The sequence below is a fragment of the Alligator sinensis genome, unplaced genomic scaffold (genome assembly GCF_000455745.1).
Source record: "Alligator sinensis unplaced genomic scaffold, ASM45574v1 scaffold983_1, whole genome shotgun sequence".
NCBI lineage: Eukaryota > Metazoa > Chordata > Crocodylia > Alligatoridae > Alligator > Alligator sinensis.
This window is the reverse complement of record NW_005842015.1, coordinates 985,312-1,000,354: the sequence shown is the minus strand read 5'-3', so window position 1 is coordinate 1,000,354 and position 15,043 is coordinate 985,312. Positions and strand designations below refer to the sequence as shown.

Here is a 15,043-nt window from a genome sequence, read left to right as displayed (position 1 = left end):
AGGGAAATAAGGCATTTTACTCATGACTTGAATTTTCAGATTCACTGTTTAACGCTGCAAGTTCTTCATTGTGCCTATCCTCTCTTCTGGGGATTCCTCATGCTTCTCAGATTTGTTAGCTGCCACATGGGGCTGGAAAGAAATACTTTCCACTTCTGTTGCTACATGTCAGGGGCTTTTTTCACCTTCCTCAGAAATATTAGGTGTTGGTAGCAGCCACGGCTGGGGATTTTGACTGGGATGTGATAATGTGTTTGCTGAGACTGAAACCCAGAGGTTCCTGGCTAGAGGGTCTTGCCCCTCCACTCAAGGTCAGACCCCAGATATGACTGCAATATTTGAAGCCAGGAAAGAATTCTACCTCACAGTCACAGAATGATAGAAAATTAGGGTTGGAAGGGACTTCAGGAGGTCATCTAGGCCAACCCCCTGCTCAAAAAAGGACCACCCTGAACTAGATCATCCCAGCCAAGGCTTTGTCCACCCAGGTCTTAAAAATCTCCAAGGATGGAGATTCCACAGCCTCTCTGAGTAACCTGTTCCAGTGCTTTACTACCCTCCTAGTGAGACAGTTTTTCCTAATATCTAACCTAAACTTCCCTTGCTGATGCTCGAGATCATTGCTTCTTGTTCTGTCATCTACCACCACAGAGAACAGTCTAACTGCATCCTCTTTTAAACCATCCTCCAGGTGGTAGAAGGCTGCTATTAAATCCCCTCTCGGTCTTCCCTTCTCCAGACTAAATAAGATCAGTTCCCTCAGCCTCTCCTTAGAAATCATGTGTACCAGCCCCTATTCTCATTGCCTTCCACTGAGCTCTCTTCAATTTGTCTACATCCTTTCTGTAGTGGGGGCCCCAAGACTAGACACAATACTCCAGATGTGGTCTCAGACTGGTACAGACTGTGGGGATCTTTTCCCTTCTCTGTTGGGAGGGGAGTGGGGGCAGGAAGAAGCATAGTCCTCTTCCTGGGATCTTGAGTGTATTTCAATACCCTTGTAGCAGCAGGATACTGGCTACCATTGCCTCCTGACCTTACCTGTGGCAAGATAAGGTATTATTTCTTGTGGTTGCATCAGGGTTGATTGTGTACTTTTACTAATAGGTTAGACAATGGATTTGTATAGGATGGCTTGGATTGGGATCTCTGGCTGGCAGGAGTTGGACTAAATGACCTCCAAAAGGTCTCTTCCAACTCTACTTCTAAAGATTTATAAAATCATGGAATCATAGAACTCTTTTTTTTTTTTTTTTTTTTTTTTTTTTTTTTTGTGACCCATATACTTCCTCCCAACCCCCACCTCAAACTTTCATACTCACCAGTAATACTTGTAGCACATGTTCTTTGCTCTGGAAGGCTGTCTTTCCCACATGAATGGGTTGTAATGTTAATATAGAATGTGGTGTAATAAGTTAAGTTGTCTATACTTTTTTCTACATTTCCTGATTTACAAGATGAAACCGAACTTTCATTAGTCCTTATGCCATTAGATATCTTTATGCGGAAGCCAGAATTATTGCCAAGAGGACATAGCCAATTTAGTTTTAATTCAGGCTTTCTAGGCACTTGTTCACACTTAAATTCATGCGGTGGTGCAGCATCTGCAAAAAAGGGAGAAGATGGAGCAGTATGGTTATCTGCAATCTACTTACATCATTGGGACAGAAGCTCTGTCTGGCACAGGCTGCACACGGTGCTGGAGTTGGAACCATTACATGCTGTCGGGGGCACATGCTGCATGCAGCACCTGTGCTGGACCAGCCCTGCATGCTGGATCCAAGGCCAGTCTTAATCAGGCCCACAGACTGGCCCCATGTGCTGAAACCAACCCACAAGGCCAATTCGGTGCGGATGCTACATGCAACACGTGCCACAGATGGGCCTTGTGCGCCGTATGCCATGCCAGGCTGGGCTGGGCCCAGTGCATGCTGCACAAGGGGTGCACACTGCAAGCAGCACATGGCATCAGTCTGAGATGCATGCTGCATGAGGCACCTGTTCTGGACTGGCCTGTGCGTTGGTTCTAACACCCGAGGCAGGACTGTGGGCCCAATCTGGTTCACAGAACAGGCCCAAGCCCCTCATCTTGCCCCCAGATGAGTTTTGCACCCCTGAGCTACATGTTTAGGTCACTAATAGCTTTCAATATAGTCCCTCCAGGATATCCCTAGGTTGCACTAAATAGTAGTTAAACTGAATTGAGCACTTTATGCTGAATTTAAAGGAAGAAATAAGCCATCACTTCCCCATCTCTCTTCTCAGGTTTATTTTGAATGTCAGACTTGGATCATGATTTGCACCTCTTATGGCTACCAGAGGCAGAGGGAAAACAGTGGCTGTTCTGGAAATTTGGGGGGTGGGGGACACAGACTAAGAGGAAATGTGCTGTTTGCAGAGCAGGGGGAAGAGAGGGTTCACAACACAAACTGCAGATGTGAAATGAAGGCTTAGTGGAAAATAAACCAGTTTCTCATATGACAATCCAATGACCTCACAGGTTTTCAAAGACAAACTATTATACCAGATATGCAAAGGCAAGATGAAAATATACAGCACATAAACAAATAGGTGTACAGGGAAGGAGCAAAGAAAGACAAGGGAGAAAAGGTACGTGCATAAATTTTTATGACATACTTGTACAGACACTTGTAGAATTTGGGTAACCCCATGTCCTGTTATCCAGTGCTAGCGGGAATACTTTGAAGTGGTAAGATGTACCGGGTTCTAAGCCTGTAATGACAGCTTCTCTCTTTGGCAATGTTTTGTTACTTGGAAATAAAGTTCCATGTTTGAAAATCTCTATCACATAGATATAATTATCAGCAGCTGAATCGTCATTCTTCCATGTTAAATTCACATAATCTGTGCTGATATCTATGGCCTGGATGTCAAAAACTGGACTGGGCTCTGTTTAAGGAAAAAACAAACACACATACACATCAGTTGTATTTAGCATAACCCAGAGGACCTGCACCCAGCAAAAAACTCTCTTCACCATCAGTGCTGATGTCTCTTTAGCAGACATCTGAGACACTGCCTATGTACACATTCTCCCACCTCTTTTCAGTTGTGCCAAGTCCACTTGGCCAGACCCAAACACCTGCACTGTCATAAATATGACACTGGCTCCACTTAAGAGACTATATTTCTTGCATGCAGTTTTGGTCCTGAAGACATTTTCCATCACCAATGTTTTTTAATGGAAACATAAATCTTTATTACATAAACAAATGCACTGCAATAATCTATAGTACCTTTCTTATGTAAACTAGTCCATGACCACAGAGGGAGTAGATGGGGGCCAAGAAGAAAAGGGGAATGTGTTAAATAGCAAGCAAGCTACAGGGTGAGTTTCTATGACTTACCAGTGTAGACGCTCGTGGAATTACCATCTCCTCTAGTTGTGTTATCTGGTGCTAGTGGATATATTGTGAAGTTATAGAGTGTACCAGGTTCTAAACCTGTAATTACAGCTCCCGTGATTTGGGGTTTCTCAGGCCAGAAAGTTAAATTTCCATCTTTGAAAAACTGTATCTCATAGGTATACTTATCAGCAGCTGCATCATTGTTCTTCCAAGTTAAATTCACTTGATCTGTGCTGATATGTATGGCCTGGACAGCAAAAACTGGACTGGGCTCTGTTTAAGGAAATAGCAAGCACACACATAACACATGAGTGCTATTTACAAAACATGGAGGATCTGCTTCCAGCAAAACTCTATTCACCATCAGTGCTGATGTGTCTTTGGTAGACATTAGAGACACTGCCTATGTCAGGGGTGGGCAATTATTTCAGGCAGAGGGCTGGTAAACCCAGTTTTGGCAAGCTGTCAAGGGCCGCATGGTTAGCCCCGCATCTTGACAGGTGCCTGCCCCTGCTCACCATCTTGGGACCAATGTCTCAAGGCCAGCACTGGTGGGACCCAGAAAGGAGCTCAGGCTGGTAGGGGTCTGTGGAGCCAGGCTGGCCTAGACCAGCAGGGAGAGTGGGGAGCTGGCCCAGGTCCACAGAGGTCCTGCCGGCAGGGACCCTGTACTCCTGCTCTGGGCCCCGCCTGAGCTGGCCCCGGGACACCAGTGTGGGCCCCACGTTCCCACTGGCTCCTGCACCCACTCACAGTGCCCCCCTCAGCCCCACGGTACAGGCAGGGGCAGCATGCAGCCCTGACCCCACACTTACCAGCAGGGAATGAGTTGGTGCTGAGCATGGGGGAAAAGTGGCCCCACCCCCCCCCTGCGGCCAGTGCTCCCTGCTGCAGCCACTCACAGCCCATGCAGGACTGTCCTGAGCAGACACAGGCAGCCTCACGCAGGCTGCGAGTGGCTGCAGTGCACGGTGTCAGCCACGTTGGGGGGGAGGGGCCACTTTTCCCCGCGCTCAGCACCAGCTTGTAACCCACCCCTGCTGCCAGCCTGGGCCCCGCGCTGGCTCTGGGCTTGCCCATTAGTGTTGCGCCGTGGCGGCAGCAGCTGCTTAACCCAGAGGAAAGCGACCCCCGGCTTGCCATGCCAGGCAGCGTTTGTTGCTGTTGCGCATCCAGAGCTTGCACCGTGGCAGGCTGTGGTGAGGCTGCCACGGCTGCCTTTGTGCCGCCCAGTGTAGGAGCTCCAGGCAGGCAGCAGCAGCAAAGACTGCCCAGCGCAGCAAGCGGCCGGGGGGGGCGGCCCCCCCCCCCCCCCCCCCGCAGGTGTACCTGCTGCGGTGCAACCCCGATGGGTGAGCCCGGAGCAGGGCCGGGTTAAAAGCTGGTGCTGAGCGCAGGGAAAAGCGGCCCCCTCCCCCGCCCCCTGGCCAGCATCCCGTGCTGGGCCTGCTCCGGACAGCCCCACATGGGCTGCGAGTGGCTGCAGCAGGGAACACAGGCCACGGGGCGGGGCTGCTTTTCTGCTGCGCTCAACACTAGCTTGTTCCCTGCACATGGTCCTCCCCTGCCCTTCCCCCCAACCCCACCTGGGTTTCCCACGCCAGTGCAGCCACAAGGAGCCACATGGTCCCAGGCCAGAAGCCCCTGCTGGGGCTTCCAGCTTAAGGGCGCGGGGCTAGGCCAGATGGGTCCTACTGTTGCAGGAGCACACCAGGGCTTTCCCTGGGTCCTAGTGACCCCGGTCCCTGTCACCTTTGACAGGAACCAAGGACAGATAAATGCATATTAATTTTCTACATTTTTTTTTTTTAAGGGCCCCATGGACTGGACAGAATGACCTGGCAGGCTGGATCCGGCCCACAGGCCGTATTTTGCCCACCCCTGGCCTATATACACCTTCTCCCACCTCTCTTTTCAGGTGTGTGCCAGCTCCACTTGGCCAGACCCAAACACCTGTGCCATCACAAAGATGACACTGGCTCCACTTTAAAGACTATATTTCTCACATGCAATTTGATGATTCAAAATGTTTTCATATAACACATTTCATATAACACATTAATTGTATTCACAGAACTCGGAGGAGCTGCCTCCCACAAAACACTTCCCCCTTAGTGCCAAAACCTTACTGAAAAACTGTCTATGAGCACCTTCTCGGACATCTCTGATTTGAGCAGCTTGGCAAGACCCGAAATTTCTGGCCCAAGGTGCATATGACAATGACTAAGAATTTAAGAACATACTGTATTTATTTAAATCCAAAACAAGGTTTTCTCCCCACAAGCATCATGGGGGGGACGGGGGGAACCTCACCTGAGATTCACGTACCAGCCCAGGGCAAGCGGTGGCTCAGCTCCAGATTCTGCCCCAGGCTTGGAGCTAAAGCTGAAGTTGAACCGCTAATTGCCCCAGTCTGGGGTAGCTCATGCAAAAGGGAAAGGACTCGCATGGAAACTCATGGGGTGCTTGGTAGGAGAGATCATGTGACCTGCCCTCCACCTGGTCACTTGGCCTGCTTCCCCTACCTTCCTTCCCCCGCACTTACCTTCAGCTCCAGCCCCTCTGGCCTCAACCTGGTTGGGCCTGGAGCTGCAGCCACTGCTCTTCCCTGCACAGGGATGGGACCACTAATCACTGCTCCAGAGCCAGAGCTGCCACACAGCAGGTAAGCAGAAGCAGGGAGTAGGGAGTGTAAGCATGCAGCTGCCACAAGGGGTGGGAAAGGGAAGAGACAAATGGCAGGCACAGGCACAGCAAGGGGTAGAGTCTGGCCCCTTGCCCTCCACCACTGCTTTAGGGGGACAAGTTGAAAGAACCCTACAATAATTACCTTCTATACATGGAAAATTATAGAATGTTTATAATTTTCCATGTACAGACTCTAATTATTGGGGGCAGTGGTGTTAAATTCAAACTAGTCTTCAATTCAGGTAAATTTGGTAACCACTGTACTGGGTCAGACCAAAAATTCCATCAAACCCAGCATCTTGCTTCTGACAAATGTCAAGGAGCCGATTCTTTAGAACAGTATTTGCAATAGGTATGGATCCATCTTATGAAGTATCCTTAGGTACCACCTGTAGGTTATGTTCTTTACTGCTATATCCAATAGGCCATGTGTAGCAAGTGCTCATTTCAGGGGTAGTTGTGATGCTCCCTGGTGGCTGTTCACCCCTTGCCAACCTGGCTCCCTTTGGGCTCTCTCTTTTAGCATCTCCCTATACAGAAGCCACGTTATGCATCTATTTAACTATTTTCTCTTCTTTGCTAGTTCTAGTATACCCTTTTTGAGATGGGGTGGCCAGAACTGCACACCATACTCAAGATAAGGACTCAACAGGGCTTTGTATAATGAGCTAATTTCTCATATGTGTTGTGGTTATCCCTCATGCTTTCATAACCAAACTTTTATTCTAATGGAACTGTAATCTTTTTGGTACAACCCGGGCAGTGGTCACCAACACAAAGCCTCTTGCAGTCGATCCTGGGCTTGGGGGCCTGAGCACACACATGCATGAACACACAGTTTCCTCCCCAGCAGGTCAGTCGGTGGGGAAAGGGAAGGGAAGGGGTGGGAGCTAGATCGAGATCCCCACAGTGAGGGACAGAGTGCAGCAGAAGTCCATAAGCTAAGTGGGGCCCCAGCTGGGCAGCTCATCCAAGGGTCGGGGAGTGGCTTCCGCCACTGTGTGCACCCAGGCAGAGGCCCGAGGCAGCATGTGCCCCCCGCCCCATCTGTACTTGGCAGAGGTGGATGCTGCTACAGCTGGCTCAGGAATGGCCTGACATCACACGCATCTGCCGCTCACAGATCGAGGGGGCACATGCCACCCACCAACCTTGGGGCAGTGCAAGCGGCTGCAGCAGCTGTGAAGTAGGGAGTGGGGCCAGGACAGGGGCTGGGCAGGGGGATGGAGCTGCAAGCGGCTTGCCCAGGGGTGCAGGGAGAGGCGGGGACACATCCCTGGAGTGCACAGGGGGTGCATGCCCCTGGATCTGCACACAGAGTGGGGCAGGGTAGGCTAGGACCGGGTTGACGTGGCACTATTCCTGGCAGGGGTCTTTGGTTGTGCTGCGCTTGGGCCGGGGGGGACTATAGTGAATTTTGGGGTGGCTGTAGCTCCCTGTGGCTCCGCTCCCAGCACTGCCACCACTGCCGCCCAGTCCGAGCGCAGTGCAACCAAACACCCTTGCCGAACAGCGCCATGCTGCCCTGGTGCCAGCCTGCCCTACCCCGCATGCAGATCCAGGGGGCACATGGAGGGATTGCCCTGGCCCCACTCCCTCCCACAGCACCATTGGGGCAGGGGGCAGATTGAGGCCCCAGTGGGGAGGGAGGGAGTGGGACTAGGGCTGGGGCCTCTATGTGCCCCCCTGCCCTTTCTTCTCTCCCCTTCCCTCCCCACAGACTTACCTGCCGGGGAGGGGGGAAGGGGTGGGGTGGGGGAAGGTCTTAGGTTCCTTTTAAATTCCAAAAGGTGATCCCCAACCTTAAAAGGCTGGAGACCACCGAACAAAGGCAAGAAGTTTTATATGCAGCACCTTTGTAACGTAAGTGCATGCATATTTATCGAGCATAAAGGAATATGGGAAGAAAAGACCGGATGTATTTAATAGCAAGCAAGCTACAAGGTGAGTGTCTATGACTTACTGGTGTAGACGCTCGTGGAATTTCCATCTCCTCTAGTTGTGTTATCTGGTGCTAGTGGATATATTGTGAAGTTATAGAGTGTACCAGGTTCTAAACCTGTAATTACAGCTCCCGTGATTTGGGGTTTCTCAGGCCAGAGAGTTAAATTTCCATCTTTGAAAAACTTTATCTCATAGGTATACTTATCAGCAGCTGCATCATTGTTCTTCCAAGTTAAATTCACTTGATCTGTGCTGATATGTATGGCCTGGACAGCAAAAACTGGACTGGGCTCTGTTTAAGGAAAAAGCAAGCACACACATAACACACGAGTGCTATTTACAGAACATGGAGGATCTGCCTCCCACAAAACATTTCCCCCTTTAGTGCTGAAACCTTGTTGCAAAAGCTGTATATGTGCACCTTCTCTGACCTACTTTGAGTATCTTGACCAGACCCAAGGATCTGGCCCACGGTGCACATAGCAATGACTACAAGAATATAAGAACGTATTGTATTTACTCAAATCCAAGACCAAGTTTTTTCCAAACACAATCACCATGAGGACAAAAAAAAGCCTCATGCGAGATTTAAGCACCAGCCAAAGGCAGGTGGTGGCTCAGCAACAGATCCTGCCCAAGCTTAGGGACCAAAGTTGGAGTTGATCAATTACTTTCCCCAGTCCGGGGTAGCTCATGTGAAAGCGGGAGGGTGCACATGGAAACGGTGCTGTGCTTGGTGGGACAGACCATGTAGCCTGGCCCGTCCTGGTCACTTGGCCTTACCTCCCCTCCCCCTGCTTACCATAAGATGCAGCTCCAGCCCCTCTAGCCCCATCTGATGGAGCCTGGAGCTGCCACCACTGCTTTTTCCCAGAATGGGCTGGGACCACTGCTGCCTGATCCGGAGTCAGAGCTGCTGCCACCCAGAAAGTAAGTGGTAGTGGGGAATAGGGAGTGAAACACTGCAGCCACCATCAGGGTGGGGAAGGGAAGAAACAGATGGCAGGCTCAAGCACAGGGACAAATAAGGCAAAGGGCAGAGTCTGATACCTTGCCCCCCACCACTGCTTTAAGGGGACAAATGTAATATGACCCTCCAGTGATTATCTTCTATACATGAGAAATTATAGAAACATCATAATTTTCCATGTATATTAAACTAACAACTGCGGGGTGGGGGCATCTTAAATTCAACGTTGATTTGGATTGAGGTATATTCAGTAACAACTGTTGTATTGAGTCAGAACAAAGGTCCAAACTCACCATCTTGCTTCTAACAATGTCTAGGAGCTGATTCTTTAGAAGAATTTTTGAAATAGGTATTTATCCATATTATAAAGTATCCTCAGATAACACTTGTACATCATGTTCTTCACTGCTATATTCGATAGGCCCTGATGAACCCATTTTTCATAAATTTGTCTGATCCTCCACCCCCCACCCCTTTTTATTCTATACACTTACCATATTTACTCAATTCTAAGATATGCTTCCCGATATAAAATGGTGGCGGGGGGGACACACCTCAATTTAGAAACCAGTATGAGGACAGTGAGGGCAGGCAGCTGCAGTGGTTCAGGATCAGGGTCTGGCCGTAGCTGCAGTTGCTGCCTGCCCCAAACTCCCCTCCACCCTGCATTGCTTCTGCATGCTGCTCTCCCACCTGCCACCTCCTTCCCTGCTGCCCACACCCCTCACCACAACCTCTGTTCTCCTGCTCCCCCTGTCCCTTACCCGCTTATCCTTGCTCCACACCATCAGGCTCTGTATACACCGCAGTTTGGGGCATTGAGCACGGTCTCAATCCAGCCCCATAGCAGCGGTGCACAGCCTGGATGGCCGTTACAAGGGATGGGCCAGGCCTGTGCTCAGTGCCCCAGGCTAGAATGGGGATAGAGACTGCGAGCACACAGCTAAAATAAGTGGGGGAGAAGTTGGGAGCAGAGGCTGTGGGGAAAGGGGTAACAGTGACTGGGAGGGAAGGGGGCAGGAGATAGAGAGAGGTGGAGGGGGAAAGGGTAACTGAGGCTCCAGGCAGAAGGCAGGGATGGCAGGCACAAGCAGGTAGCAAGCTGCTAGACCTCCCCACACCACCTGCATCCCACTACCTGCCTCCTCCTGCAGCAGTGAGGAAGAAGAATTAAAGACAAAAATAGATTCTATACCTGACACATTACGAGAGATTTTTACATTTTCCATGTATAGAATCTAACAATTGCGGGGCTGTCTCTACATTCAGGGTCATCTCAGATTTGAGTAAATGCAGCATACTATTAGCCTCCATGATATCCCATGGAAAGGAATTCACATGTTAAAGAGGGAGTACAGAAAAAAAATAATTTTCATTTTCTTTCCTGATAATTTCATCAGCTGCCTCTTGTACTACTAATCACGAGACAGTACATAACCATTACTCATACATTTTCCACAACCTCAAGATTGTAAAGACTCTTTTTAGATTCCCCTCAGCTATCTCTTCCAAGTTGGAGAGTTCCAGCCTTTTTAGCATATCCCTATATGGAAGCCACGTTCTATATCTATTTTGCCGTTTTCTCTACTTTTCTAGTTACAGTATACCCTTTTTGGAATGGAATGGTCAGAACTACACACCATACTCAAGATATGGACTCAACAGGGCTTTGTATAATGAGCTAATTTCTCACATGTATTGTGGTGATCCCTCATGCTTTCATAACCAAACTTCTATTCTAATGGAACTATATTTTGGTATAACAAAGGCAAGAAGATTAACATACAGCAGCTTTAGAACATAAGTGCATGCACATTTCTTTGAGCATAAAGGAGCATGGGAAGAAAAGAATGGATGCGTTTAATAGCAAGCAAGCTACAGAGCGAGTTTCTATGACTTACTAGTATACACGATTGTGGAATTTCCATCTCCTTTAGTTGCATTATCAGGCGCTAGTGGATATATTGTGATGTTATAAAGAGTACCAGGTTCTAAGCCTGTAATGACAGCTTGCCTCTTTTGGAATATTGTGCTATTTGGAAATGAAGCACTGTTTCCAAGGATCATATAGGTATAATTATCAGCATCTGAATCGTTGTTCTTCCATGTTAAATTCACATAATCTGTGCTGATATCTATGGCCTGGATGTCAAAAACTGGACTGGGCTCTGTTTAAGGAAAAAACAAGCACACGTATACACATCAGTTGTATTTAGCATAACATGGCTGGGGGAGGGAGAAGAACCTGAAGTTAGAATCAAGTATGAGGGTAGTGAGGGGGCAGACAGCTGCTGTGGTTCAGGCTCCAGCCCCTATACAGGGTCTGGCCATAGCTGCAGCTGCTGACTGCTCCCTCCTCCTCACCCACCCCTCACTGCCTCCATATGATGCGCTCCTGCCTGCTGCCTTTATTTCCACTGTCTTTACCCACTCGCCCCCCATAGCCTTTGCTTCCCCGCTTCTCCTCTCCCTCCCCTGCTTATGCTCTGCACCATCAGGCTCTGTATACACCAGTGTGGGGCATTAAGCATGGCTCCAGTCCATTCCCATAGCAGCAGTGCACAGCCTGCATGGCTGCTACAAGGGCTGGGCCAGGCCTTTGCTCAGTGCCTCAGGCTAAAATGGGCATAGAGACTGCGAACACACAGCAAACGTAAGCACAGGGAGGTGGGAGCAGAGGCTGTGGGAAAAAGGGGAACAGGGGCTGCAGAGAAGGGGAGGGGGTACAGAGGTGGAGGGGAAGGGGGGACTGAGGCTCCAGGGGGAAGGCAGGGGGAGCAGGCACAAGCAGGGGACACGCTGCTTGACCTCCCCACACCACTTGTTTCTATACAGGACAGATTATGAGAGATTTATACATTTTCCATATACAGAATCGAATAAATGGGGGTTCGTCTTAAATTCAGAGTTATTTCAGATTTGAGTAAATACAGCATACTATTAGCCTCCATGATACCCCACAGCAAGAAATTCATGTTAATGAGGTACTGTGTAAAAAAGCCTTTCATTTTCTTTCCTAATAATTTAACTGGCTACCTCTGGTTTTACTACCATGAGACACAGTACGTAACTGTTTCCCACTCACTTTTTTCCACAACACTCAAGATTTACAGACTCTTATTAGATTCCCCCTCAGCTGTCTCTTTTCCAAGTTGGAGAGTTCCAGCCTTTTTAGCATATCCCTATATGGAAGCCATGTTCTGTATCTATTTTGCCATTTTCTCTACTTTTCTAGTTACAGTATACCCTTTTGGGGTGACCAGAACTGCACACTATACTCAAGATATAGACTCAACATGGCTTTATATAATGAACTCTTTTCTCATGTGTATTGTGGTGATCCCTCATGCTTTCATAACCAACTTTTTATTCTAACTATAATCTTTTTGGTACAACGAAAGCAAGAAGATTAATATATAGCAGCTTTGGAACATAAGTGCATTCATATTTCTTTGAGCCTAAAGGAGCATGGGAAGAAAAGAATGGATGTGTTTAATAGCAAGCAAGCTACAGAGTGAGTTTCTATGACTTACTAGTATACACGGTTGTGGAATTTCCATCTCCTTTAGTTGCATTATCAGGCGCTAGTGGATATATTGTGATGTTATAAAGAGTACCAGGTTTTAAGCCTGTAATGACAGCTTGCCTCTTTTCGAATATTGTGATATTTGGAAATGAAGCACTGTCTCCGAGGATCATATAGGAATAATTATCAGCAGCTAAATCATTGTTCTTCCATGTTAAATTCACATAATCTGTGCTGATATCTATGGCCTGGATGTCAAAAACTGGACTGGGCTCTGTTTAAGGAAAAAACAAGCACACGTATACACATCAGTTGTATTTAGCATAACCCAGAGGACCTGCATCCAGCAAAACTCTCTTCACCATCAGTGCTGATGCCTCTTTGGTAGATATTTGAGACACTGCTTATGTGCACCTTCTCCCATGTGTCTTTTCAGGTGCGTGACAAATCCACCTTAGCCAGACCCAAACACCTGTGCTGTCATGGATATGACACTGGCTCCACTTTAGAGACTATATTTCTCACATTCAATTTGGTGATGCAGCATGTTTTTGGAACCAAGCGATTTTTATAATGGAAAGATAAATCCATAACCAAATGCACTGCAATCTTACAGTACTTTTCTTATGTAAACAAGTACATGGGACCAAGACGACAAGCAACATAGTGTGAATTTCTAAGATTTACTGGCGTAGACAGTTGTAGGATTTTGGTCTCCTTCAGTCATATTATCTGGTGCTAGTGGACATATTGTGAAGTTATAGAGTGTACCAGGTTCTAAACCGGTAATTATAGCTTCCATGATTTGGGGTGTGTCAGGCCAGGAAGTTAAATTTCCGTCATTGATAATGTCTATCACAGGTGTAATTTACATATTTCTTAGAACATAAAGGAGAACGAAAAGAAAAGAATGGATGTGTTTAATAGCAAGGAAGCTACAGCGTGAGTTTCTATGACTTACTGGTGTACACGGTTGTGGAGTTTCGGTCTCCTTCAGTTGTGCTACCAGGCGCTACTGGATATATTGTGAAGTTATAAAGAGTACCAGGTTCTAAGCCCATAATGACAGCTTGCATCTTTTGGAGTACCGTGATATTTGGAAATTCAGTTCCGGCTTTGAGGATCACATAGGTATAGTTATCAGCAGATGTATCATTGTTCTTCCAGGTTAAATTCACTTTATCTGTGCTGATAGCGATGGCCTGGATGTCAAAAACTGGACTGGGCTCTGTTTGTGAAAAAACAAAGCATATACATATATACATACACATACACACACACACACAGTGCATACGTTCTGTGGTATATAGAGTAACTTCTGTGCTCAATTTCTGGCCTGGATGTCAAAAACTGGACTGGGGACTGAGCAGGGAAAATAAATGATATCGCAGAGAATTGGTGTTTATATTGATATGACCTATTACTTGTTTGTGGCCTTTGACAATCTTTTGTCTTTTGAAAAATATTGTAAAATAACTAGGAGAAAAAGATAGTTTAGGACTTCCCTATGTTCTGCAAGTTACCTATGAAAGATGTTATTCTATGGGATAATACACCTTGGTAAAATGTTGGGTAGACCCATCCTAAGGCTCTCCATTTTTATTCTATGAGGGTGATTTTTCTTCCCAGCAATGAAATAATGGGATCTTCTTTCTAGTCATAAAATGACCTCTCTCCCCCTTTTTTTAGTTACATTCATAATTTAGTTATATATGTAGTTACATTTATTTCTTTGACTGTTATATAAATATGCTTCAGTTCAGTAACTTGAGAGTAATATTTTGTGATTAAGGTGAGTCTCAAGAGACAGGAATCACTTCCCAGCTGCTACAGTCTTCTTATGTCCACTTGAGAAACAAAGACAATAAGTAATCTTCTCTGTCCACATGTCTAGTATCTACTTAGATCACAGACAATCTAAGGCAAGGACTATCTCTTACAAAGCATACCTATAGCATCTACCACAAAGTGGACCTGGGATTACTAGATGCTATCCTAATGAAAACAGTAATAACTGATTTCAAGTATAATAAAGACATTATTAAAAGTTGCTCAACAGCTGAATACACTCCTCAGCATAATCAAAATTTAAGCAATCATTAGAATTTTTTTCTAAACTTTGAAAGAAATATATGAATGAAACTATTCATTAACACATATATTGTTATTATAATAGAGATCCAAAATGTTGAGTTCACATCCTTAGGAGCTCACACTGAATATCAGCAATCAATTCACATCCCAAAACTAATTATCAGCCAGAAACTTAGAAGACAGCACCCAGTTTACAACGGCAATAAACTATATTCTCACCCTAAGTTATATGGGGTTTTTAGTAGGTTTTTGTCTCCTAAAGAAACTGGTGGCAAAGTAGCTTGCTTCATTTTCAGAGCTACCACACACTAAAAGAGACCACATGCGGTGTTAGTGAGAGGCAGCTAGTGCAGTCTAAATTCAGTGCTTGGCAAGAGAAGCTTTAAGTCCTCTATGCAGACAAGCCCAAAGCAATTAAGGACATAGGCACCAACTTTGGTTTTGGGGGGGGGG

At 46.9% G+C, this 15,043-nt stretch overlaps 1 protein-coding gene across 8 annotated transcripts in view; it reads right to left on the bottom strand.

The window, feature by feature from the left end:
- The window catches only part of PTPRJ (protein tyrosine phosphatase, receptor type J), a 171,455-nt gene that overhangs the window by 24,724 nt on the left and 131,688 nt on the right, over positions 1–15,043 (bottom strand). For 7 of the 8 annotated variants that reach the window (XM_006022013.2, XM_006022012.1, XM_006022015.1 and 4 more), the window contains 7 exons: positions 13,458–13,724; positions 12,504–12,770; positions 10,872–11,138; positions 8,020–8,292; positions 3,369–3,641; positions 2,638–2,910; positions 1,323–1,604 (listed from right to left, as the gene is read on the bottom strand). In XM_006022013.2, coding sequence (XP_006022075.1) covers positions 1,323–1,604; positions 2,638–2,910; positions 3,369–3,641; positions 8,020–8,292; positions 10,872–11,138; positions 12,504–12,770; positions 13,458–13,724 — 1,902 coding nt within the window. The remainder of the gene's footprint in view (positions 1–1,322; positions 1,605–2,637; positions 2,911–3,368; positions 3,642–8,019; positions 8,293–10,871; positions 11,139–12,503; positions 12,771–13,457; positions 13,725–15,043) is intronic. The other variant, XM_006022017.1, reaches the window with a different exon arrangement.